This window comes from Dendronephthya gigantea, unplaced genomic scaffold (assembly GCF_004324835.1).
Source record: "Dendronephthya gigantea isolate DGI-Jeju-01 unplaced genomic scaffold, DenGig_1.0 000034F, whole genome shotgun sequence".
NCBI lineage: Eukaryota > Metazoa > Cnidaria > Anthozoa > Malacalcyonacea > Nephtheidae > Dendronephthya > Dendronephthya gigantea.
This window is the reverse complement of record NW_021163044.1, coordinates 1,744,702-1,772,419: the sequence shown is the minus strand read 5'-3', so window position 1 is coordinate 1,772,419 and position 27,718 is coordinate 1,744,702. Positions and strand designations below refer to the sequence as shown.

Sequence of the window (27,718 nt, the reverse complement as noted above, 5' to 3'; positions counted from 1 at the left end):
ATTTGAAAAAATCCCCAGCTTTTTCCACCCATGATATCATGTTATCATGTTAACCGTCGATTATGAAATTAAAAATGCCTGTTGCCTGTAACTGGTTTCTAGTATAACTTGTTTTATACCTTGGTCCCTGATCTTCGTCAGTGTTCCTGGATGAATTATTCTATACTATACAGAACTATCCAGAAAACCGATTATATAGAGATCGCTAACTCGCTGATCTGCACTTGCTATGTGAGTAAACTGGATGGCTAATACACCCAGAGTTCATCATTTTACCATAAAAAGAATGAAATTTTTGGAGAAAATATCCAGTAACAACCAATCATAGGCATTTCATGTTAGTATTTATTAAGTTAGAAAACAATCAGCACATGTGGTACGAACCATCACACTTAAAATTACAAAAATATAACATAACGCCACATACTTCATACTGTTCAGTATAACCACTACTTTGACAGGAATTTGTGTTTGTAATTTGGAGGTGTATTGCAGAGGCTAAAGAGCCCTATATTAGGGAGAATCGACTCGCCCTCTTTTCGTTTTGCACAGTAACGATGTTCAAACTGTTCAGAGTGTTTTAATCCGCTAATCATTGAACTTACTTTTTAAATCATGCCTATTTTGGTACCCGTTAAAAACCCGGCCATTTCTACTCAAGTAAAACTTTGCCGACAAAGCTTGAGTCAAATTCTAACGTAAAACTGAGAGCTATATGTTTGCAATACACCCCTGGATGGTTAAAATATGCCATTTGCAAACTTTACTCAAGTAATATGACTGTAGGCTAAGACTTCAGTACCAGAATAATGGAGATACGCAGAGTCACTTGAAACCCGCGATTATTGAAAGGTTTTCATTACTTGAATTAACCAAGTGTTGCATGGATGATGATAACAGCACTACAAACTGATCCAAGGATCTTTGTAAATAGTTGCAAAAGGGACCTCTTTTCCCCACGAGAAATGGAAGGGCGAATGGAAGCCATCAAAAGTAAATACATACCACGTTGTAAAACTATTCCTTTTTAGGAACTGAAGTTTCAGTCTACAGACATTTACCCATGTAAACGACCCATATAAGAAGCAAAAAAGCTCTAATTTTTTTTTACATATACAAAAAACTTCCTATCAAAAATATTGCACTATTTCTACCCTAAATGTAACAATTCTCCTTTGCCGTGTACACCACTGAACTATAAGTAAACTGGACTGATGACTTTGGAAAGAGGTATTTCAGCTCGTCTTTTAGAAGTCATTTTGGTAAGAATAGGCATGTTTACGTATTACGATAAGTTAGCCATCCAGGTGTGAATATAGTTCAATGGCATACACCACAATTTCAACCACAATGGACCACGAGAGGCCCCCGTTTTACCATGATTGTACATTTGTAACCAGCGCAAGTGTTCGGCGGCATATCGCGGTGAGAAAAACTGAGATAATTTATTTCCTGCACTAATTCGTGGTTTTATGTTCTATTGTTGTAGCAGAGCACGGACATTCTTGGGTGTTGATTCGTCGTTCAGATGCTTTGTCGTGTATCTAAATTTAGAAGAAAATCCTAAGGATCAAACTGCAAGTACTGTAAAACCACTCAGAGGTATAAAGAGATGTTCCAACTCTCTCTTTCAATTCTATTACTGCTGTTACACGGTGCAATTTTTCTTGAAACTTGCAATGCAATTTTACTTCTAAGAGATGTAAATTAGTGAAGAGTCTTGCAGAAGAAAAGTGCATGAAGTGTAATAACCACAAAAGTTTCGTTGTTCCCAAATATACATCTCTCAAAAGTAGAATTGCATTGCAATTGTAACATGGCCTTAAGCAATGACAAACAATAGTTGTCCGTCGACCTACCTGAGGGCATTTAGAAGACCTTCCACAGAATTTAATGGTTGATCTTTCAAAACTTTAATAGTTGCTTTCATCTGCAGAATGAATGAAGAAACATCATCCTGATGAAGTCTTACTTCATGAGCAAGCCTGACTTTAATACCAAAGTGATTTCAAGACCTTATTATGGCATCCATTGGTGAGTAAAATAGCACATGCACAATAAGCTCTTGTATGGTACTTACATCAATATTAGAGGTTTTTACAAAGGCTCCTAATGGGTGTACATGGTCATAGAGAATTATGACTCCAACCTAATAAACATTAAAAGATACCAATGATTTTTTTATTCAAAGATGCATATATTCAGCATGTGTTCTGATATGTACAACATGCTTTATTATGGATATTTTGTCAAATTGTAAAGATTATCTGATGAAATGCAAAAAGGTATGAGTCTTACCATGATACGAAGACAAAACAGAGTTGTTTCCTGACTTTCAAATCTTGAACTGTACTCTCTGCAATGAAATATGGCATATATGATGAAACACGTAGAATGCAACTAGCAAGAGTCTGGGCAGAACAGTGTACTTACGGATTTTCTGTCATGATTCTACAGAGATTGGCCAGTGTGCTAAGCATTTCTGTTGTGTTTTCAATTGGTAAGTTTTTATTCTGGAAAGGGAGATAATTTCAACCTTTTATTAGTATCGTTACTAAATATTGAGCATCTCCAAAGCCTGAATTACACACATACTTCACTAACAAACTTGGATGTAGCATCACTTAATGTCTTTAGCATTGGTGTTGGATATGCATAAAACAATGACATTCTGTTTGCCATTTCATTAGAAACTTGCACATCGTTCTCATCAACCTCATTGTCATCCTAAAGAACAACACAATTAGGTTGTATTCTGGACACAGTAAAATGTTCGAAATCCTCACAAGGAACTTACACAATTTGACAACTTCCTTCTGCTTAGTGTCCTTCTATAGTAGCTAAAGTCATTTTGAATTGAAGGGTTGGTCATCTGAAAAATTTAAATTGTGTGATGAAGTGTAGATAATTAATAGGAAATATTGAGTACAACAAGATTATTTCAAGCTTGAAAAGGTCATAGAATGGGCATACCTTTAGGTCATCAAATTTCAATGTAAAGTGTAAGATATCTGCAAACTGTTTGGCAAGTGCCTAAATGGTAATGGATGCTGAGTGTGAGATCTTTTTACAAGATCTTTTGATGAAGGTGCAATACTTAATCTACCTGCTGTTGCTCCAAATGTTCAACTGGTGTAAGGTTTCCTGAACATAATGCATTTAACAGTTGTGGCAATACAGCCTCTGAAGAAAACAGAACATTAAGTACATTAGAACATGTCTACATCAAATATAACATCCAGCATATCAAATATCTTTGCATATCCAACAGTACATTCTGTTTTAAAATGGCACTCATAGTTACAAGTATTACAGGATTAAGTCTTTTAATCTGACGATACTTCTAACAAGTTACCTAACTCTGTTGCATATTCATAAAATTTTTTCAACTGGCCCACCAAAGGCATAACTGCCTTCCAAGCAACATCCTGTAATTCCTCGTTTGATGGATTTGATATTGCCTGGCAAAGTAATATATTATATGGTTTTTAAGTGGGGGGATACAATGTACATGGGACATGGTATTTGTGTAGAGATAAGTATTTATAACATACCCCTCTTATTGGTTCATTTGCCCCTCGATATTCCTTGAGATCATAAACAATTTGTGAGGACTGGTCCAGGACTGCTTTCACGACTTCATAGATTTCTGCTTCTGATGATGTTGGTTGGGCATCTGTGTAACCATAAAAGAACATATGCATTAGTGAACAATACAATTCAACTTCCAATTTCACTTGTGCACACCCCTGGGCTTTGTGTTGTAACATACAAACAGAACTTACTTTCAAAGTCAAGGAAGATGTCCGACTTGTTGGTGTCCGCATCCTTGGCATATAAAATTCTCAGCAAATTACCCATATTTTCCTAAACAAACGAACATGCCAATATATTAGTGTGGATACACTTTGCTTCAAAATACATCACACACATAAACAGTTGCAATAGAGTTCTTGAACATTAACAGCGTTTTCAAATTCAAATCCAAAGGATTCTGGTACTACTGGTCCGGACTCAATAGCAGAAACTGGCTTTCTTGAATTATGGTAATTGCTTGGTTGCAAGAACAACAGGGTAAACATTTCCACAGAATGAACAGAAGGAAATTCAATGTTTGACAGCACAAATATGCTGTTACCAAGCTAATCATAATCATTCTGTTATGAACTACAATCATTCAGTTTATCATGTATGTAATCAATGACAGATTAATACCTAGCATTTAATAAATGTACACAGAACATATCTGAGTATAGACTATGCTATCCAATTACACCTCTCCACAGTATACTCACTTGAGCAAGTTCAGAGATATATTAACTTCATATAAACACCAATTAGAAGGCACTTGTATATTTCAAAACGTAGCAAAAACAAAGGACTTTGAACTGCTTCAATTTGTTAATTAACTACGAAGTCCTGGAGCTATCAAAATGGCCGTTTCAAAGCCGCCTGATATCTGTTTTTCCAAATTAACCGTCACACGGAAGTGAGCAACAAACACATTGCTACTCAAAAACAAAAGAGCAAATTATGGCCACGCTATACCGTTTTACTTTCAACTTCAATTTTTCCAAGTTAGGGTATTTATTCGACAACATAAAACTCGAATGCGTAGACTTGAAGACGACGATTTTGAAGCGAAATTTGCGTTTCAAAATGTACAATTTGATAAAGTTGCAAATTTGGCGGAAGGAAGTTTTGCCAGTGAAGCCGGTCGCTTGGTTTACAGCCAGTTTGTTACACAAAATATCAACAATCTGGCAATATCAGTCCCTATATCTGCCGTGTTGCGGCTGGACGTAATCTTGAATATAACACAAGTTAGCCAGATGCAAGACAAGACCACGTCTTAAGTTCAAAACGGCAGGAGTTCGCTTGTGGCTATTTTTCACAGTGTAGTATGCCAACGAACGAACTCGATCAAGTTACGAAGCTGCGCTGAGACTACAATTACCTTGGCTTCCAAACGTCCGATTGCAACGTAAACGCGGTCCTGGCGTAGCCCACTAATCCATGTTTCTTTTCCGAAATTTCGACGACGATCGTTACGTTGCTTTACAAAATATAGCTTGCAGAATTGAGGTTATTTATTCAAAATTTGAATAGTAATTTTCGCTTCGCTCGAAAACTGACAGTCAGCGGAGCCCACGCTGCAACGCCTTCCTTACCCACAAGGCTTTGCAAAAAGCTTATAAATAACATCGCTCTAAAGACGATATGGGGGTTTACTCTCCTGCTTTTGAATCTTATCCTGTACAAATCGTTCGCAAATCCTCCGTTTTTCAACATATCTTTCTCACATTTACCCTTTAATATAATATAATCAGTCGTCATTGCAAAAATTGGTGAAATACCTCACATTTTACGGAAATCGGCACACCAGACAAAGAAACACAGATATTGCACAGTGCACTAGGTTTCCTAGCAATGTATCCAATAATTATCCATATCACCGATGAATCTTTGCAAGAAAGTGCTAATATTCCGCATGATTTGCAGTTTATTTTTGACTTCGGCCTCACGCCGATGTTATTCAATTTCACGAATACCTCCGATCAATCTCCATATAAGGAGTCCGGGCGAGCGCGGGAAATTCCGAAAAATTGAAATTTGATTATTTTTGTCCGAAAATTATGAAATTATTTTGAAGATGTTTAGCTTTTTTTCGACACTTTTGTGTGTAGAAGGATAACATAAGTTGGCGGAGTATTTGTGAGGAAAGATGAGTAATACAGATTTTGAGGTACAATGAAAAAACCGCTTTATTTGTGCTGTTTATCTCCAGAATTGTTGTCGTTTTGTATGTCGACAAGCGTAGTAAAATTTATGTAAACAGCTTATCGTTTATTTACTCGAGGTGTAATTTGTCAATAAATTGTTTATGTAGGTCGTCCAATTGCGTTATTTTTACCAATTACAAGTTCATTTCAGTCGTTTTATATGTTTTTTATATATTACTGAACTTGTTTTAAATTAAAAATGCAGGTGTTAGATGCTTAATTTTATGTTACTATCTTCATTTGTGTTGAGATAATGTGCAAATGGTAAATATATGTAGAATTATTTGTTATGTTAAAGAAAGTGCTTTGGGTTATCCTATTTTGCTTCCTTTTTGTACTGGCTGTACACTGAACAAAGTTTATATATATGATACCAGTACCAGTATGGTATCCACTTCTGAATGGGATGCTTTCTGAAGTATCAAAAATAGTATAGTGCATGTTTGAAATTTGAAAATGCAGTCTTTTGAAACAATGGCACCCTGACGTACAATTACAATTTTGTTAAAGTTGCCGGGATGTCTCTGCATTACCCAGACTGCATTGAGCTACTATATGAAGACCAGTTGCTAAAACCACTCTGTGTGCTCTGGTAATAACATCATGTCCAGAATTCGCAAATATAATCCTTACTTTAATCCCAAACATGACCACAATCCTTACCCCAAAAGGATTAGATTAAGGATTAAATTTGCTGATTTTGGACATAGAATTATTTAATACCTACCTGTCCTCTCTCCTTATTGCCACTGATCTCTATATAATAACTGAAACAACTACACCTGGGCATGAGCTTCATCACAAATTAAATTTTCAAGTGTATTTTTGCCTGAAACCTTAAAGCTTGAAATATAACTGGCTGCATGGCCTAAACTTTCCTAAAATTATCGATAAATCATAAATGCAGTTCAAATGTGCTTTCACAATTTTAAAAGTAATATTTTTTAAATGATTCACCCTGATATATATTCAAACCATACATGTTCCATAATACACCTTGTATCGTTTTCAGAATATCTAATCGTTTTTCTGTTATGTGTTCTATTCAGATCGAGGCATTATTTAATCCACTTGGAAGTGATACTTTTGATGATCCTATGGTGGATTGTGTGGATTTCAAAACCCTTTATAGTCCACAGAGAACAGCGATTCTTGATGATGAGATGGAAACAGTTTTTAACGAAATGAAGATAAATTTAAAGAGGGTTTGTTGCAAATAGCAAATGATTTCAATTAATTATAATCGTTTTTTGAGGGGGTGCAAAAATGAAATATAAAACTTACTTTGTTTCCAATTCATGTTTGCAAATACTGCCGATATGCAAATACTAGGTGACTTTATCAGCCTCGTTGCCAGGCGCTAAATGAAATATAGGAACACTACAGGCTTTTACAAATAGATCAGTGCTCGCTCAGCTTAGCCACTGATCTATATAAAATCCTGCAGTGTTCCTATATTTATTTTATTTAAAGTGCCTGGGAACGAGGCTGTGACTTTATTCGAACAATCTCGTTTTACGTTCCTGATGAGAGACAGCGCTCAGTACCAGTCCTCCTAATATGCACAGAACATCGAGCAACGAACCGTTTTTCTTTTAGGATTTGAAAGGTCCAATGAAATACGCGAAGATTGAAAAGTCTCTTCAGCTTGCGTTGCAAATCACCAACGCTAATCCTGGCCTGTTCATCGATGGTGAAACACCTCAACTGATACCATTCTATGCTTAGACTTGACCTTGATAGGCGTCGTCGCGATGCAGATAATTAGTATAATACGAATGTATTGCCAAGGCCGGCAGATTTAAATGATGTTATGTTTTTCTCTGTGTTTTTCCCCATTACATTTTGAAGGTTTTTGAGAAAGTTCTTGGATCAAAGTTCAAAGACACGCAAGAATCAAGGCGCAATGCAATGATAAGCAACATTTTGGATATTGTGACCGTATGTATAAAACGCGAGTTTCTTTGTTTTGTGACTTTGCAAGCGTTGTACCTTTACTTTTTTAAACTATTCTGATAACCCCCACACCTTCTTTAAAAGCGCGCACCATTTCTTCGCGTCCTACCTTCACCCCCCCTGTTTTCCTTCTAACCGAGACTGACTGCTAAAATTTGCCAGTCTACATGCTGGACCGTCATATGCCGTTTTATAGTATGTTTCATGAATTTCTCTTTCTTCTTACAGACATCATCTGATATTGGTGAGAATGGTACGTGGCACCATGGTCTATATAATGTATATTGTTTATATGAAAGAAATTCAGGGCACCAGCCAGTCTCATAAAGATTCTGCATATTTACTAGTCAAATTCTTTATGAACAAGCTAATTGTCTTTTGTTTTTGTTGGTGAATTGATATAGCTAAATCAGCCTTTGCTTGTTTTGTTCTTCCCTGCCTTAACCTTTTGGTGGACAAAGGATGCAACGTCACTGTGAGGTTGGAGGTTGGTTTGAATCAACTTATTTATAACACAAAAGTCGTTACATGAATAAGTTGAATTGAGGTTAATATCTACAGCGATCTATTTCCTAAGATCTCTTAAGAATTTCGAAATGCATATTGATGTTTTTTTACCAAATTCATATCAAACGCTCTATGGCATGCAGTTTAACATTTTGTCCGTTTATCCCGATATTCCAGGCCACCAAGTTGCTCAATACCATTATTGAGTCATTCATGCGTCAAAATCAATCCGATCTTAGTTCCTCTGCGTTTGTGTAAGTGTACATACACCTGCTTGTTTTGAATTCTTTGTCCGTCATAATCTGTCATCCCTGTTAATTTTGTGAGTGTACGGTGCATATATGATCATGGAAATTGATAACCCTAGTATGGAATTCAGATATGGGTTTAAAAATGATACTGTATGTGTCTGTATCGAGTACTGTATTGAGTAGCTAGCATATTCTACCGAGATTATAGTGTGCCTTGTTTTTTTCTTTCTATAGGAAAAACTTTGATAATCTCGTAGCTGATGCTGGTGGTAGGAATTGCGTTATATTCATACTTTTTTTCTGAACCTGACTTATATAACAACAATTTATTTTCGAGATATTAACTTATTTTCTCACAGCGTCTCTATTGTTCTGAGCACCGATTTTTCACCATTAATTTTTTGGACCTCTTTGAAATTCATATCATATTCTGACGAGCACTTCAATCGTCTTCGTTCCACTTTTTCTTTCTTACAGATTTGGAAGTTCAATTGTGCATGACGGAGCTCGTCTGTCGTATCTTGCCTGCGGAAAAACGAAAGATTCACGTACAACAATGGTTTAAGCGAAATCCTGAATCCCAAAATGATTTCGCTTCTATTAGAGATGCTGAATTTGAATCCGTAAGACTGAGAATCTTGAGTCAGTCACTCAGTCTTGACAGATCTGGATAAATTTTCTTTCCCCGAGTTTCCCCTAATTTCTCCTAGTTTCCCGAGTTTCCCCTGTCCCCGATTTTAATTTTAATCTTTGTATTTCAGGATTGCAGGAAATTTATAAATAACTTAAACGAAAGGCAACTTGATAATAGAAGGTAGGAAATAATTGACAATAATAGGGTGAGATTTTCTCAAGGATGAGGTGCACGATTCTCCAAAAGCTTAGATAACGTCAAAATGCTGTAGACTGGCAAGTCTTTATGAACGTGTGAATTCTGACCGATTCGTGCGAGTGGCTGACGTTCTCTAATTACTCTAAAGGCTAGTTTCCACTCAGAAAAATTCTCCTCTGAATCGGAGAGGACAGGAAAGTTTCCTTGGTATAAACCCCTCCTGAGAACTCACCGACAAAGGAAATTTTCCTGTCTGTCCCGATCCAAAGGAGATTTTTCCGGAGTGGAAACTAGCCCTAAGTGGGATTCCAATTTCCACATGCTTACTGTACATCTCAATAAAATACCTCTCCATATGCATTTTTAATTTGAATTCTCATTTCAGTGTGTACTCATTTCTTTGTAAAGAAGTATACCTTGGCTTACAAAAGGTATTTTGTGAGATCAAATGTGATTAGTAGCTACACAGGTATGATTGAAGGAACGATTCACCGTTGATATTTTGAACAGGTGAATTGTCCCACTGATGGAGATAGCGGAATGTTTTGGACGGATTTCAGTCTGGGAAGCGAATCTATTTCTTTTTTTGCCATCGATACTGAGGTAGGTTGAAATACACTGTATGCTTAACATATACTACTTTTCTTCTCTTTTTCGAGTTAGGTCTCCTGTTTTCAGGTACTACGCCACTTTCGCTAGGGTTAAGAAACCACTTTCAAAATGATAGATTGTTTTTCTCTGTTTTAGGGCGACGTTTGGGAGACTGTGACGATCAAGAGGAATCTCGTTTTGCAATCGCAAATACTAGGTACAGTCGTCCACTATAGTCCGTATGAACTTTGGCTTTTTCATTTCGGCCAAATCTGACCAGTTGAAAGCAAATCACATGCGATTCACGACCACGTCGATACTTGGTGCTGTCGTATGGATACCACCAGCTCATGCAGCCTTCATTCATAATCCAGGATTCTTGTTTTAGAAAAAAAAGAAAGCCATGAAGTTCTCCTGGTTTTGCGTCTCAACAAAGCCGTTCATACCATGCTAACATCCTGCGACCAAAACGATGCTTACGTGAAGTTCATCTACGACGAGAAAAATATCCTTCTCTTTCTTCGCGAAGTTTTAAAAGCTAGGAAAAGCAATATAAAAATACTTGATTATTTCTCTATACATATATCGTAACTGTAATATGTAAGTTTTTAGCGCGAGTTAATATTCCTTAACTAGTTTAGATAATCCAATCAAGGCTGCAAGCTTATTGTTTCCCCAGGATTTTTCTTCCAACACCCCGCTCAGTCCAGATGTTATTGCTTCCACTCCAAAGGCTTCTGTTACATCTACTGCCGTCCATCTCTCGAGTCGTGCTAAAGGTCGCTCTAAAACGGTCAAATTTTCGGTATATGTCACACCTTTTTCTACATTTTTATGCCAAAGGTCCGGTTGTTTAAAACTCACAACTACATTTCCAGTATTGTTTAATCGTAGTTAACTCCAAACTACACGCATTAGGCAATCCTAATCTCATTAGCCTATCCTAATCTTCATTAGCCAATCCTAATCTCATTAGCTAATCCTAATCTCATAAGCTAATAATTAGCTAAGAATATACTACATATATATATATTTCAATTTTCTTCCATATACTAGAAAAACTCGTTTTATTTTTTCTGTCTTAGACTCCCAGCATAAGGTAAAACGGGGGTCGAGCGACGATGCTTTAAAGTCGAGCGTTACTGGTTCCGCAAACGACAAAGGAAGAGAGGAAAGTGTTTCAAATAAAGTGGAAAGCTCGAGCCGTGATAACGAAGGCGATAACAACCCCCCCGTCGCAGAAAGTGCGGTCGTACCTGACGAGGATACCATCAGCAGTAGCCTGCCTGGTAGGGCTGAGATAACCCCGATGGTAGCGGAGTCGAATGCCGGTATTGTAAGCAAAAATGAAACAGATGGATCCAATAATCCGGTGGGTGTTGACGCCCCTCCAGTGGTGGTTGTCCATATTTCTTCCAGCGATGAACAAACACGACCACCAGGAAACGATGCTGGTAATGTTTTAATCTCGAGTTTGCAAAAGATACCCGTGTTTGTTTTCGTACAAAATTTCATGAAGTTGTTTGGGATCGACGATGTAAGGGATGTATCATTTTGTTTTACAGGTAAGGTTAAGAAAAACATAAGCTACCTCGAAACAAGCGTGGATGACAGTGGATTAGGCAAGAGTATTGACAGTGCATTAGGGAAAAGTTTGGATAAACAGAATCTCACCTTGGAGGTTACAAAGGATAAAGAGGAGCAAAAGGACACGAGTCACGAGGAACCAACAGTTATCAATGAAACTCAGACACTCAGCCAGGAGGGTGCGCTTGGAGTGACCAATGTTGAGACGGTCTTTCAAGAGGACCCTCTGCATGTTCTGCTGCCTGAGGCGAGTGGGGGTGTCGCTGATATGGGAAAGAAGAGGAGTTCAGCTGATGGCGCGGATAGTTCAGGGCCTTTTATTAAAATAAGCAAGAAAACGGAAGGCAAAGTGAGTTCAATGTTTTCTAAGTCGTCTGGAAACCGATACAAGTGTAGTTGATTAGAGTCTACCTGCATGCTGCGAGTTTTATTCAATTACCTATATTCTTGTGTTTGAAACGAAAGGAAAGTAAAGCCATGGACGATAGTGAAAGCAGCACTGTTGTTAAGAAGAAAACAACAAGAGCAGTAAAAGGAAAACCTGCAGTACAGGTGAAGTTATGATCATTTTAGTACGATTTTTGTCCGTCTATCCATCCAACAGTATTATCAAACGTTTTAGGCCGTGGATAGGGACTTCCACCAATCAGTAAATTTGTTTCCACTCTCAGTAACCTAATTACAATGGATAAATATTGACTACTTCTGGTAAAAAGGTACATAATTAACTATTTTACAACAATGGGATTACTCGTTACTGTTCAACTTTTAGACTCGCGGAGTTCGAACCAGGGCAGAAGCGAAGAAAAGACAGTCTCTAGCTGGTGTTTCAACTTCGGAGTCTGAAATCACTGATGGTCTGAAGTGGAGTAAGCCTATCACGAAGAGCGAGATTGTGGATAGCGAGAGGTCCAAACCATTTCCACGTCCTCTCAGCGCGGACGAGCTTGATAGAAGGAATAAACTTGGCAGTGTAAGATAAGACCTGGAGTAATGGTTTTGCCCTGGAGTACTGGTTGCATATCTCTTATGAATCCAAGCTTATTTGACATCGTCCGTCTACGGCTGCACCGACTGAGTTCTCCGAAATTCTTTCCATTTCTAGGGCTACAATACCGAAGACTATGTGTTCGGAAACTCGGATCCTGAACGGAGAACGGGAAAGAAACAAGTTATAAATAATTCAGGATATCTTCCGCAGTCTCGCATGGCGTTAGTCAATAGCGTATTTCGGGAAAAATATAAATGGAACGGCCATATAAGACAGAGAAAATTTCTTGGCCCTTTTGAATTCAAACATGTAAGCACGCCATGTGTGTAAGAGGACGATAGAGTATATTTGTGTCCCCCAATAATAGACAATCCCTTAAAACCAAGCTGAGAAGGAAACAGCCTTCTGGTTGTCAAACTCGTAGAGAGAATTCCCATGATGTAATTCATCTTTTCCAGAGTCCTCCTGCTAAAAGATCTCCTCAGGGCAAGAAACTTCTTCGTCCCGCGTTGAAAGCGTATCAAAACAAGAAAAAAAACGAGGTCCGCAAAAAAAGTAAAACGAGAGCCCGACAGGATGGTTCAAACGAAATGGAAGAAGAAGAAGAGATGGTTAGTATTATTCCTTGCTCTATGCTTAGTCGATCAAAGACGAGTATTCTTTACGATATAAGTTTGTAAACTCATGCATTTGTCGTGCTTTTGCTGATAATCGCCTGTGTCATGTACCCCCAACTCTAGTAACTCCTCTCCTCACTCCGTAACCCCTTTAACAAGTACACCTCACCCTTTTAACCCTTTCCAAAGCATACCTTACTCTACTAACCCCTTTCCCAAATATATATCACTCTAATACGCCCTTATTCTAATATCCTCTTTCTGAAGTATATCTTATATTGTGTTACATAATTTAGATTGAGGAGTCTTTCTCAGACATTGCACTAAGGATTCAACAAAGACGTAGTGAAAACCAACTCGGAGAGTATCATTCAGAAAGCGAGCTACTGGACAGTAATTCCAAACAACCCGAACTTCACAAGAAGACAGAAGAAGCTGTTGGCGAGGACAAAACGGAATCTAGGAAACGAAAGAGTCCTGAGAAAGATGATGACTTGGAAAAAAATAAACGTGACAAGGAACCCACTGGAGAAGGTGCTCGTCTTATAATTTTTGTTGAGTCTTTTTTCATTGTCATGTTCCCAAGTCATTGAGATTAGAGGCTTCAACAATGTACCTTTGATATCGGCCAATTGCGATATAATTGTACACCGTGTCGACGTTTTTCTTACAGATGCGGAAGAAGATTTATCCCTTGGGCCACCAGTTTTCAGCTCGACCATTGATAATGTGACTAGGGTACTATTTGAAGTAGAAGATTCACAGGTAACGGATTGCCGTTTTTTCGCCAATTCTTAAATTTTCCAAATTTATTTTGAGACTGCCACAGCGGTCAGTATTTCTTCTGGTAATCGTTGTAAATCCAGTATAACTGTTGCACTAGAAAAACCAAGTTAAATTAGGTTAAACAACTCTTTTCTATACGGAATATCTGTAGCTGATGACTGATTATAATCAATGCATTATTCTCTAGAAAGGGCGGATTTTTAATTTTCTATAATAGGGTATGCACACAGCACACCCATGCGTCCCCGGTAATCAACCTGTGTCATACAAGATGTGTATTTCAGATATTTAAACTCACATTTTGAGTCTAAATGAAACTCGATTTGATGTATATTACACCAAGCATACTGAAAACTTCATGCTAGATCCCAGCTGAAATCGATGTCCTGCCTGAGAAAGAATCATTTCCAAATCACATCGAGAATCATGAAAAAAGTGATAAGGAATTTTCTACTCGTGTTAATGACCAAGTAGAAATAGATGGTGCCGAGGAAATCAAGAGCGGAGATGCGAAAATGAGTAGACAAAAGAAAGGTAAGAAAGAACAGAAAGGTATATTAGAGTGGTAATTTGCGCAGGGGGGGGATGAATGCAGGGGTTGGGGGTGAATTCCTTGTGCCAAACCCCATTCCTATCTTAAAGTTAGCTATTGTACATGCTAGAATTTGTATGTCCAAGCTCGCTGCCAAAGCCACAAATGCATCGGAACCAATGGTCCCGCAAACATAGTGAAACATATTTTCTGCATGCTGTTATTATCACACTGCAACATAAGTAGATAAACCTGATGCTTATCATAAGCAAACTTGCCGCATATTGATGCTGAGATTTCATACAGTTGGGATTTCACACAGTTAAGGCCCATTTCTCACGTCGTACTTATTAAAATGTCAAATACATCAAAAACAATAAATAATGAGGCATTCCAGCTCATTATCTATTGTCTTTCATTGTATATTGCTCCCTGTGGGACTTTGAATGCATTCTCATCGTGCGAGACTCGACGAGAGAAAAAAACGTGCGGCAATTTTGAATATCAAAGACATCAGGTTTTTTCAACTTATCCTGTAGTTATGGAAAAGTTTGTCGATCCCGAGAAGGATTCTCGAAAGAAATCCCTCGGGGCAATGAAGCCAAGTGCCAAATCTGCTCCAGAAACAACCGGCAAGAAATCAACCCGCGATGTTGTCAGTGCCGACAGAACGCGTGGAGCACAACACAGCGACACTAAAATGCTTGTTGACGATGTGTTTGACAAACTTGATGAAGATGTGGCTTTAGAAACGAGGGATGACAAGAAAAATAAGAAGCAGAATAATAGTGGGAAAGTTCAGAAACGAGCAAGGTTAATAAGGCGGGTTCAATCCAATCAGGAAACTTCTGTCGCGAGGCCATCTCAGGGAGCGAGTGCAGAGAAAACAGGCTCAAGGCAAAACAACGTGGAAAGGAAAGGTCTGAATGATGCCTTGTTTCGTTTTGAAAGTGATGATAGTTGTTTGAGTTTGGGGCAAAAACAGAGGCAGAGAAAGATGAAACAGACTGATATCAGTGCAAATCGAACTATCAAAAGGTAACCAAGTAAACAAACTGGTTTTTTGAATGCCATTAAAGCAATACACAGTAAGTCATGCGTTAAAGCACAGTAAGTTTATGCGTTAAAGCGTCGAAAAGTTGGTGGAATTTGATGAATATTTAAGGCTCTACTATGCAACTTTCCTTGCAACTTGCAATGCAATTGAAATTTTGAGGGTGTTAATTTGTAAAGAGTTCAAAATGCTCAGGAAACAATATTTATCGTGCGAAATGTTCATACTTGTCAACTTTTGATGCCTAAGAAGTAGAATTGCATTACAAGTTGCAAAGGAAAGTTGCATACTGTAACACCGCCCTTAATTCACTAGCGATATCTCTCTGATCTCAACAGTGTTTCTGAAGCTATTACCTCGGGTAAAAAGCAGGCTGGGACGAAATCACAGCGTAGGTCAGACGTACGGGATGATGCTAACGATGCAGAAAGTGGCCTGGAACTAGAGAAGGATGAGAGTTATACAATGAAAAGGCCTGGGAATGATCAACATGATAAAGATGGAAATTCCGACGAGGATGATAGAGAAAATTTTTCGCACCCTCATACCCCTGGTATAGTTAGTGCATTCAGAAAGAATATTGAGGTATGCAGGTCTGCCTGGTAGGCTGGAGTGGATCTCATATAGGGTACTACTGGGTACTATTAAAGGGTATTACTGGGTACCATAATGGGTACTACTGGTACCATAATGGGTATTACTGGGTACCATAATGGGTGCTATTGGGTACCATAAATGATACGACATTGGAACTATTATGCTTTGTTTATTAATTCTCATTTTCATAGAAAATTTTGGAAGAATCAGACGAAAGTTCCTCTTCGAGAAAAAAATCGGAAGCCGTAGTAGAAAAGGTACTTAGGTGTACACGGGGGGAGAGCTGATTATTAGAGTATGGGGGTGTAATTGCGGTTATATAATGTCCTATAGGATCATTTCAAGTCGTTTGGTATGAGGTCTTCAAAGGCGAACCTGTCTGGTGCTGGTGATTCAGGTACCTGCTTGGTTTTCTTGTGATCAGGATTTACGATTAAGATTAGGATTAGGATTATATTTGATGTATTATGGTGGGGATTAAGATTATCTCGATCCTCTAGAGATATAATCTTATATTGCCATAGGATTCTTTGATAAAACTGGAAGCTCATTAGGAAAGAGTAGAGCGTACGGTAAACGAGATCAAACGCCAGGTTCTGCGAAGAGTATCACACCAAGCGAGACACCAGGGAGTAAAACTCCAAGAAAGATGAGACGACTCGGACGTCTTGAGATGCAGTCAAAGAATCCTCGTATTCGTGCCCGAGGTTATCGCAGTAACGACGGTAAGATGCTGCTTGTTACTCCGATTTTCCTCTTTTGGTAGATCTGAACGAGTGCGCAGTTCATAGTTTTTAGAGAAGAACCGTATACTGTATACATCGGGGTGTTTCTAACTAATCGCTCGCTTACATCCGTCAAAAGAGGAAAATTTCTCGAAAATATCTGTGACAGGGTTTAACTTGCATTGTGCCCAAGCAGCAGGAAACAACATCCTCAAATCTATTCATTATATTTCTATTTTCAGACAAACAAACGTCTAAAATCCAGGTAAGCTGTATTTATATAAAAATCTAAGCAGATAACAAAGATATGTTGCAGGTATATCGATGCGGACTCAGTCGTAGCCCCCTGGCTCGTTCCCTCCTTGCAGAGGAGAAAGTATAGTCACAGAGAACGATTGTTCTGTATAAACATTTCTAGGATGAAGATCATTCCACGGAGGAAGAATTCAACTTCTCTCTTTCCCAACCGGCATCTACGTCTACGAAGCAGGTATCTATCAATTATAAAGAAAAACAAGGTCTTTATCCTGCATTAGTTCATAACCATTTGAGATTAAGAAGGATCCATATTTAGGTATAAATATTTTCTCGTGTATATACTCAACTGAACTATTTATTTTCAATCAGGGAAGCAGAAAAAGAAAAGGAAGTAATCTCGACAATGTTTGGTTTAAACCAGGTAAACCTATCTGAAAACGTTGATCCTAGATTTGAATGTGTAAAAATATATAAGTTCTATTGAACTGACATAGTAGACACCGAATAAACAAGACATCTTGAGAATCGAAATATAATTCAAACAAGACACAGATTAAGACTGTAAATTTTCGACTTTATTACAAAGTCATTTTCAGACAGAATGATATTCTATATTTTGATTCTCAAGATGTCTTGTTTATTCGGAATTTGCTTTTTACTTTACTTTTTTAAATTGTCGGCTAGCCATGGTTTTTATAGTAGACTCCAATGTAATCCTTTCAGTCACGAAGTCAGCACTTATTCCCGTGTTTTCATGGTCTCTAGGAGGGGAACTTGCTGGTTTGTTGGAGAGACAAGTTCAGCATCGCAAAAAGGGCTCATCAAAGGACAATGCCTTGGAACAAGAAATAGATTATCAAGATTCTTTGGAAGAATGTTTTAAGACTCCTGTTGCAGACAGTCAATCTTTGCCATTACAGCCAAAGAAATTGTTCAGATCTACTGACCATCCCGTCGCTAAAAAGAGACGCAAGGGTATGAGAGATATGCTATTCTCGATATTTCATTGTGGCTACGAGGAACTACGTGGAGAACTGAAATACCTACTTTCCTTTTAAACACACGAGTCTTTTTTTGAATTCTGAATGATTTTTTTGCCTCTGTGTTCTTTTGTTCAGCTTTAATGGAAAGTCATCGTGATGATGAGAATGAAGATGATGACGATGAGGATGATCATCATCATGATAATGATGATAGTGATGATGATGACGATGAACAAATAGAAGATGATGATGAAGAAGTTGGTGATGTAGTCTCGATAGGGTATAATCTGTTTATTTTGATAATCATAATCTGTGTTTTCATTTGCAATCCAAATAGTGCAATGCAACTATCTAGTCACATTTCCATTTCACGCAATGAAAAAATGCAGTTCTTAGTTAAAACTGAATTTTAGGATCATACACCAATGACTACATATTCTCATTTTTTCACAGAGAGGAAATGCAATCAACTTTAATTTCAAGTTTAGGAAAAGAAGTAAAAAAGACCATAAAGGTTTTCTCTTCTGCCTGATGGCTTTTGATATGTTTTCTGTTGGATCACTATTTTGTATATTTGCGTAATTAAACCAGTGGGTACTGTATCGTTTTTCTCATCACCGTTTCAGCAAAGGCAGCACTACGTAAACCGAATGGCAACAGCAATGATGAAGTTGGTTATGACCAAGAGTGAAGAGATGTGGGCAAAAAAATCCTCCAAAAGGTATTCATACATTGTAAAAACAGTTTGATTAAGTCGTGAATCCACTCTCTTACCTTCTGAGCAGCTATCCTATCGCGTTCTATTGTTGCGATCACAAATTTCACCAGTTTAAATAGATTCACAATTAAGGGAAATATTTTGTATGTTTTTGTATCTAGGGGAACGCTTTTGAACGAATTCCAGAACCGTGTTAGTCAATCAATCGATGAACACCAGCAGATAACAGCCAGAAGGCAGCAGATTGAAGACGAGATGATCGTGAGTATATAGTTCTTTATAACAAGTTATGCAGGTTCATCTGTTTCGATCTATGGCCGGATCTAGGTACATTTGTTCAAAGAGGTGCATATTTTCTGGAGGGGTGCTCTAATTTGCGATTAAGTTGAAAATCTCAGCCGGCTGGATGCCTTTTACCCAGTCATATGAAGCAACCAAAAATGAATTTCTATTAAGCATATTATTCCCTCAAAATTCAGTGTCTTGTTTTGTTGTATAGACACAAATGAAGGATTCCTTGGAATTATTAGCCAATCACAGAAAGGAACAAGAAAAATGGTGAGTTTCTCGCCTTTCCAAGATTACACCAATTACGCACTTCATTCTTAACTTATCATCTATCGTTAAATGCTGGGTTCTAGTCTCCGAGGGATAGTTAAAACGCAGAAAAGTTTTGCAGAGACGTTTAGAAACATCGAAGAGGCTGAAAAATCGAAACAGGTAGCTATGTTTGTTTACTGATTATAGCATAGTTTAGATATAATCCATGCATGCATGCATGATCGTCTCTATCGGATTCTCCTAAACAACGGAAAGCAAGTGCAAATTTACTGATATACATTTTCTCTTCCATAGACGGAGTTTCATAATTCCTTGCGAAAAGAGTTAAAGCGCTACCGCGATCAGGCAGTAATGGAAGTTGTAAGTTGGCGGCGTATTATTTATTATACACACTATTATGTAGTTATATAAGTATTATATATCTACACCATACTTCATGTTACCTTGCCGTTAGACCTATCGAAACGATCTAGTTAAATATAAAACACACAACGTTTTAGCTCTCAGCCTCAGGCAAATGCAAATATTTACAGACGGATTAAAACTCAATGAAACCAGTTCACGAAGCACCTTTTCATATTTCAGGAAAAACAAGAATTTCGTCGTATTCAGGCCATTCTTGGCACGTCTTTGTAATGTCGTATCATTTCCCAGAAATTTCTTGTTGTAAATTTAATGCATCCTTTAATGGCAACGTTTGAAACTTTTGAAAAGAGATTTGTCGTAGTTTGGATTATTTGTTGTCAAGAATGACGTTAACTTTGTACATACATATTTATAAATTTAAATTAAGCTTGGTTAATATTTGTATACAAGCACTAATTAATTATCAAGTATTTATTAAGGAGAATAAGAAAAGTTTGTGCTCGAGAGATGTTGGGGATTCCTCTCGTCTGACGTCAACACAGTGCTCATCAATTGTCTATCTTCTTGCGGTTCAAAAGCTCTTTTTTTGACGTGTTTGAATGCCGCCGACAAAGTATTTTGTTAAAAGAAGTTATCGATCCATGGCTTAGAAATTTTCACCGAAATCCGAATTTTACACCTCATTTCCTGTTTTCGCACGAGTTTATTCAGTCCAACACGGACACTTGAGAGTGACTCGCTGTTTCAAACTTTCATCTTCACTCCTGACATAACGATATTGATGTGCTAAATAAAAACTCAGCAACGAGATGTCTTTGCTATTTTATACATGGTTAATCTTCTGTGGTATGTCGCTATTGGCGTTTGAAGGTAAAATATTTTACTATCTCGTTGAAGATCCTGCAAAATGAATTCACTTTTATTGAAGCGGCTTAATTCAAGGCGGTTTTCCACGAGGCAAATTTTTCGGTTTTTAATTTTTATACTTTTTCTCAGCAATTTGCCTGAAATTTTTATACTTTATGTGGATTCTCTTCGGAGACTTCCCACATGCAATTCCAAAAAATTAAGCGAAAAATTTCTTTAGATTGATAAAATTCCACCCCGACCAACTTTTCGTTTAATCAAGGTACTAAACTGTTAGTTATACAACCCTTAAACTGATAGCCAAGGTCGATAGGCCCAAAGCCTCAATGGAGGCTAATGGATGCTAATTACATAATCGAAATATACTGTAGTGACCATATCTAGTTGGTTTAAACACCAATAACGATGTTTAAACATCTCTGATCTCTGGCTTCACCTATCATGCAGGGGCGAGTTTTTCAAAATCCTCAATAAAACTAAGTTTTAATTACACGTTTAGTAGTTATCTAGATTGCTCAACGTCTCAACTAAGGTAACAGATCTTTGACATCTTTTGAAGACGTTTTCCATGCACGTGAGGGCCGTGCAGCGATAATGGAAAGCAGCCATGCATGTATATCTGCAAATACACGCGGTTTCGTTTTTCACTGACGGATAATTAACACTTATTCACTGCGAACAAAGGAAACGTTATGTCGATATTTCACGAGGCGAAAGCAGGTAATCAGGTGCGCCGCACGTGATTAAAGTTGTTATTTCCCATGAGATAACACGTTATCTCACTCTGCAGGGGGTCGCGCTGGCGACATCAAAATTTCGTCACTCTCACGTGATTCGCGCTCGATCAATGAAATGCTACGAACACCAAACTTTGACAAGTGGTATATAATAACTTCAATTTTATCTTTCTTCAAATATCAAAAACTGATAATAACATTTTAGTTATCCTTGTATGGCAAATTCACCCATGCTTATTTACCAGATCTTTGCGGGCAACTTAAATAGATGTGTGAAAAAAAGCGCCAAAAACACATGAACGTTTAAGGACATGATATCTCTCGGATTTCGTGTGTTTTTCATTGAACTAAATAGCAACCAGTTGTTTCAACTCCTGACAGCGACGACAGAAAGTATGACGCGACAGCAAGTGTCAAAACGGTAGAAAAATTGTACCGAAAGCAACGAATATGTCATTATCATGCATGACATACTAATATCATCATTCTAGAATAGTTAAACTTGGCAATAAATTATGAAGTCGTTTTAGGCACGAGTGGCCGCCGACATCCAGGCGAAACCGGTTGGAACCTCGATTTCGTATTATTACATTTTTCAATTGCAGTTGCTTCCATTGTCTTTCCAACTATTTTTCAAACGTTCTTGCCATACAGTATAGGTTGCTTGCTTCCGTTAATTTTCTTGCATGATAACTTACTTTGCGTGGTGGAAAACGGATTTAATTTTTTATAGATTTTTTTCACTTTAATTTTTTAGCGAATTTAATAATTTAATTTTTCTTGCCACCTTTCTTCTTTACAGATTGCCAAAGTTTTTTCATACGTGAAAGTAGTGCGCCCAAAAAGTGTATAACTAGAAAGAATGGTTATATATACAATGATCATCGTCATGCACTTCCTTACTGGGTTTTAATGACAGACAATTGCTTGGACGATAAAGCACAGTTTCGTTACAAGGATACAGAAATACTGTGGCATATCGAGTCTGGGGGAGCGTTGCATTCTACCAATTCTAACTCATATCAAAATCATTTAGCGATATATGTAGCAATATCAGCAGCAGCAAAAAACAGCCAAAAAGACAAAAGTCAAAATTTGAAACAAACAAACGCTGGATCTTTATATTTTTACAATGATGGGACTTATGGGATATGTGTTGAGCCTTCTGGAGAAGATCTGTATAGAAGAACATATTGTGACAGATCTGGCCAGACGTTTACTTTTGGTAAATAAATAACCTTGTTGTTCCTCAGTTTTATATGAAGGTCATATGGGATTAGGGTCCATCGCCATCGAAGATGACGGAATTACTGTTATGTCTATTTGATCGATAATTATTTGTAGTGGTCTAAAAATAATTTGTATTTTTCTGTGAAACTCGATTTCAGGTTCAGTGACCAAAAGTACGGCGACAAAATGAAAGATGTTCATTGTTCTCCAAAACAACGTATAGTGATCCACAAAGCTTATTATGGCAACTTCGACAATAGCGGTACATTTAACAGCAGAGCCCACAGTGATGCACAATGCACTGCAGTGACAAGTTGTAGGTTGAAATCTCTTTGTGGTGGAAAGAGATCTTGTGAACAGACCATTGACAATAATTTACTATTACCAAGCCTCTGTTCTAACACAAGGAAAGAGCTTTATACCGAGTACACTTGTGTGGATAACTATACAAGCCACATAACAACAACAGGTAAAGTGCACAACTTCACTATCATCTGATTTGTGAGGGTAAACGAAGAAATTGCTATGCCCAAAATATTGCGGTGTCAAAAAAATCGCCGTTCAATATTCATAATAAACATTTAGTCAAATAAGGAAATTGTCCATCAATCATCCCCCCCCCCCGTTGACTAGCTGCACTGGCTCTTACCACTTATATCTTCTTAAATGAAGTTTTTTTCCACAATACTTGCACAACATCTGGCGCATGTTTGACATCATCTTCTATAAATCCTTTCGCATGCTAGCGCTGTTTATGGAGCGGGTCGCTTAAAAAAGGAAAGTAACCTGTGAACTGACTTCCACATCATTGTCTTAAATTGTTTCATTCATTTAACCCTTCCCCCCCGAAAACACTGGTTCGTTTTCGAATGATAAATTCTGTAATTTATTCGTCTAGTTTCAAGACTTCAAATTAGATTATCAAGCGGCTACAAAGGCTACCTCTACATATACGAAAAAACATGGGTAGTCGTCTCTGAAAAAAATTTGGATGAAAACAGTGAGAGGTGGTTATGTCAACATTTGGGATTTCACGACCGTCGCAACAATGGAGTTGAATTTGGAGAAGCTCATGATAAAGAGAGTATCGTAGCTGGTGACTTGGTTTGTTATAACACTACGTCTGGAGGAACATCATGTTGTGTTTATCTTCAACCAAAAACAGCGGCCTTAGCTGATAGAATACCATATGTTGAATGTGAGTATACCCAATTGTTGGGACTCACCAATTGTTGGATATCACCCAAGATGCCTGCCCAAAAATTAACTGATTTGTTTTGCAGTCAAAATATAGGATATTTCTTTCGCATTTCAGCGGAGAAGTAGTTATTTACGTTATACCCCTTATCCTCTCCCTCTGACTACGCCCTTTGCTACCTTTAGATTATTGAAGCCTATCTTTGATTCTTATCATTTATTTATCTGCAGGTAAGATTTGTGACAATCAGTTACTAAACGACGAAAGTACTTTTCCTGATAACATATTTGGTGGCAATGGAGGTAATAGTTTTCACGAAGCAAGGATTACTAAAGGTGGCTGGTGTTCCTCTACACCTGGCTCATATCTCACCATCGACCTTCAAAAAGAATATCACATAACACGAGTTGTAGTCATGGGTAGTGATTATCGAAGGAAGTGGAGTGGATCATATTCATTGAAATACAGCCATGATAGAAGTTTGGTGAATAGCAGTCGTGTAGTAGAGGTAGTTAAAGGAATACAACGATGATAACATAATATCGAAACTATTTCTCCGCAACTTGTTTATTGCAGATTTTGCACTTCACATGATATAACGCCGCCCAAACTGCAAACGTAGTTGTTTCTTGTTTTATCGTCATACTTTAACAACATTTCATGCATAATTTTTTTTCAATTTTTATAAAAGATCAAAGGAAACAAGAACGGTTACCAAGCGTCAACTACAGACGTTGATATTCATAATGTGAGACATATTAAGATAGAATCAACTGGAAACACAGACTTTTGTCTAAGAATAGAAATCTGTGGAGTGGGTGAGTTTATATGTTCATGTCGGAACACTTCGTATAAATTTCTGTGATTTGTTTTGATGTAGCCACTTTCGTATTAAAAGATGTGCAGTGAAAATTTTGAAACACTGAGTGAGAATATAGAATTGTATCTTCTTTTTAATCCGAATTTAGTTCAACGTCCAGGTTCCGTCTACGATGTTCGAATTAATCCCTCCAAGAATTCAGCACTAGTGACTTGGAAATTACCGACTTCCTCCAGCACAAGTTATATAAAAAATCTCTTCATATATTTGCACCGAAGGTATCTCCTATCTGTTCCACGAGGAAATAAGTATAATATCAGTAATCTTCAGCCATATACTTCATATGAAGTTGGAATTGAAGCCGTAGACGATTATCGTCAGAGGAGTGGAGCAGTATACAACATTTAGGACGAAAGAAGCAGGTAATTATAAACATAGCAGAATACACCAATTCAAAAATGAAATCGTTTTTATTTAGGTTTAAAGAAACGGTCGCGAGTTTAGAGGTGAAATTTCAGTTTCAAATCCTGCATTTTTAATTTAACTAATCTTTTAATCTTAATCTAACCTTAATCTCAAATTCACATATCCTGAACATAAATCTTTTAATCTAAGATTACAGCATGCAATAATAAACCTTTCTCGTAATGACGTCAAACGCGGAAAGCCTTTGATGTCGAATGTGGAACCAATCAAACTTTGTGTGCATGACATCAGGCCTATTGATATCTCTGTTTCAACTATATTCGGGGCTTTAAACATATACGATGCTTATTTATTAGTAAAAAATATACAGCGTCTAATTCAAGTGAATCTGTGAAACATGTAACTTAGAATTTCAATTCCAAACGCCGTCAAATAATATGCTAAACTTCGCCGAAGTTTACCAAAGCTAGCGCAAGATCAATAACAAGGGTGTTTGCAAAGCAAGACACGAGCCAGGGCCGGAAATGCTCTTTTCTATTGTATTTATAGAGCCTGTGAGTTTTGTTGTGATGAAAGAAATTTTGTTTGAAGAAAGAAATTATCCTTCATGGAACGAAGTGCCAAAAAATCTTAACCAATTGATCGTGTTTTGTATAGATGGCTTAAAGAGGAAAAATTCTCAAAATTCCACCGAGGATGAAACACGTATTGAACTTCTCATACCGCTGGTTATTTTGGCTTTATGTTTTATGATTTTACTGGGTGTTGTTGTTTATCAACGTCGTCTGATTCAAAATAACAACAGAAAAGCGAACCAAGGCCGTGAAACCTCTAAACAAATGACCCAGATGACAGACTTCGGTAGGTACTATTGAGTTTTAAAACCAACTCCGAATGTATCAAAAGGCAACATTTGATGGGCAGAATTTTGTATTTTCGATTCTAAAACTTAGGTTCGGAAACCCGCAAAGGGGAAAAGTATGGTCAAGAACCAGATACGCCCATAAATGATGAGGGAGCATACGAAACTACAGATTATGGTATTAAAGAAATTGTACGAAATGAGGGTGTACGTGGAACAGACAAAGGACAGAAATCATCGGATTACATGTCGTTAAAAGAAAACAGAGAACCAGCCAACGTTTACCATGCATTGCAACCCTCTACCGGCAATAATGTTCGGTATTATATCAAGGGGGATGGTCAATCAATGGAATGTCCTTCCTTCTAATGAAGATTTCAAATGGTGATCGATTTTTAGCCGGTCATAAACAAAGGGTGGTTTCAGACGACGAATTTAATAGATACAATGTTTATTTCAGTACTAATCATATAATGCATGTCGGTTGAGGAAAGGTTACAAAAATCAGGTTTTCGTCTTGTCTGTAAAATCAATTTAACATTCAGTAAAAACATTTGAACTGTTGTATAATTGTTTAAAACGTGCAATGTAAAGAGAAAGGGTGCAACTCTTACTTGAAAAGTGTGAACTGGATGGGTCAAGTTGTTGTGATAGTTTTCCTAACAAAACGTTTTATTATGCCAAAAAGGGGGGGGAGGACATGCCCCTAACAAGTTCCATAAGTTGCATAAGCTGCACAAGAAGTGCAGTGTAGTGCATTGTCGTGTCTCATCTGCCGATGGGACACGTTTCATCACTTTCATCAGTTTATTTTATTCCACAAATGACTTGATGTCAATGCTATTAACAGCCCGTAAGGTCGTAAAGATAGAGTTTTCTGAAAATATTTATTTGCATTTTTAAATAGCCAAACAAACGTTGACGAAACAGGACAAACTGGTGAGACTTCGCACAATGTACAAGCTACAGAAGTAAGCTATAGTTTCATTTTAAAATACTAACCAAGTTCCGTAATTTAACAGGTTCGTTTGAAAATCCGGTATCGATGAACATCACACAAGCTGCTCCAGACAATTCGAATCCGACCTATTATGAGCCTGTGGATCGTGTTTTCAATGGTAATGAGATTGAACTTACAGAAGGAATTTCTGCAGCACCAACATAATCGGATTACATGACTTTGAAAGAATCCAGAGAGCCAGAAAACACAAATTACCAATCACTTTTACCATCAGATACGAGTAACCCACATCAAAAGGAGGAGGATTGATGATGACGTTTCGGGCTACGTCGCTTTAAACGACAACCGAGAACCACCCAGCCCATATCAACCTTTATAACCTTACGTCAAGAACGAGGACCGATCTTAATCGTAAGCGGTTATACTTTGAAGATAAAAAAAATATTTGAATTATCGAGTTATCCACAAGGTCTATATTTTCCTTACATTCTTTTAATAAAAACGACCTCAGAGGCTGTTTGAAACAATACATTTTTTAGAAACATTGATTTCAGCCAGGAAATGAAACATTTTCATTGGCCAAATGCATGAATTAAAAAAATTGCTTGAGTGAATTTAAATGTCTTGTTTGGGTTGACATGCAACAGCTGACCATATAGTGCATGCGTTCATAACCTGTGATGGACCATCTTTTTCAGTTTATGATTGTAGCTAAACATAATGGTTTTTGGGTCCATACCAGATCCTAGTAGAATTTATATCTGAAAGATACAACGAGAAATTAATGCATGGCTTAGAAATTTTCACCGAAATCCGAATTTTATGAAATGGAAGCTCTTGATATTCATTAACATAATTATCACCCTCATTTCCTGTTTTCGCACGAGTTTATTCAGTCCAACACGGACACTTGAGAGTGACT

General features: G+C 37.5%; 2 protein-coding genes across 3 annotated transcripts; one reads left to right on the top strand and one right to left on the bottom strand.

The window, feature by feature from the left end:
* Positions 1–325: 325 nt before the first annotated feature.
* LOC114525513 (protein FAM49B-like) lies at positions 326–5,142 on the bottom strand. Of its 2 annotated transcripts, none has more exons than XM_028546889.1 (13): positions 4,958–5,142; positions 3,786–3,867; positions 3,555–3,676; positions 3,356–3,461; positions 3,107–3,183; positions 2,974–3,033; positions 2,798–2,872; positions 2,596–2,727; positions 2,434–2,513; positions 2,299–2,356; positions 2,081–2,149; positions 1,860–1,930; positions 326–1,544 (listed from the first exon to the last, which is right to left on the bottom strand). In XM_028546889.1, exons 2-13 carry the CDS (start codon positions 3,859–3,861, stop codon positions 1,478–1,480), a joined length of 993 nt encoding a protein of 330 aa, XP_028402690.1. In that variant the 5' UTR covers positions 3,862–3,867; positions 4,958–5,142; the 3' UTR covers positions 326–1,477. The 2 variants fall into 2 exon arrangements, with proteins under 2 accessions (XP_028402690.1, XP_028402691.1); XM_028546890.1 differs by lacking the exon at positions 4,958–5,142 and adding an exon at positions 4,296–4,482.
* A 1,542-nt stretch (positions 5,143–6,684) lies between these two features.
* LOC114525367 (synaptonemal complex protein 2-like) lies at positions 6,685–20,207 on the top strand. Its single transcript, XM_028546630.1, has 41 exons — positions 6,685–6,717; positions 6,833–6,988; positions 7,383–7,493; positions 7,626–7,724; positions 7,968–7,992; positions 8,144–8,226; positions 8,424–8,500; positions 8,732–8,766; positions 8,975–9,120; positions 9,259–9,311; positions 9,715–9,760; positions 9,840–9,932; positions 10,077–10,137; positions 10,309–10,425; positions 10,562–10,768; positions 11,006–11,374; positions 11,486–11,856; positions 11,973–12,059; positions 12,280–12,480; positions 12,613–12,807; positions 12,957–13,109; positions 13,412–13,649; positions 13,789–13,880; positions 14,267–14,435; positions 14,973–15,471; positions 15,826–16,072; positions 16,276–16,341; positions 16,418–16,481; positions 16,609–16,809; positions 17,052–17,074; positions 17,228–17,299; positions 17,437–17,488; positions 17,833–18,042; positions 18,186–18,330; positions 18,504–18,564; positions 18,677–18,771; positions 18,930–19,029; positions 19,268–19,326; positions 19,410–19,488; positions 19,624–19,689; positions 19,915–20,207. Exons 1-41 carry the CDS (start codon positions 6,685–6,687, stop codon positions 19,963–19,965), a joined length of 5,307 nt encoding a protein of 1,768 aa, XP_028402431.1. The 3' UTR covers positions 19,966–20,207.
* The last annotated feature ends 7,511 nt before the right edge of the window (positions 20,208–27,718 follow it).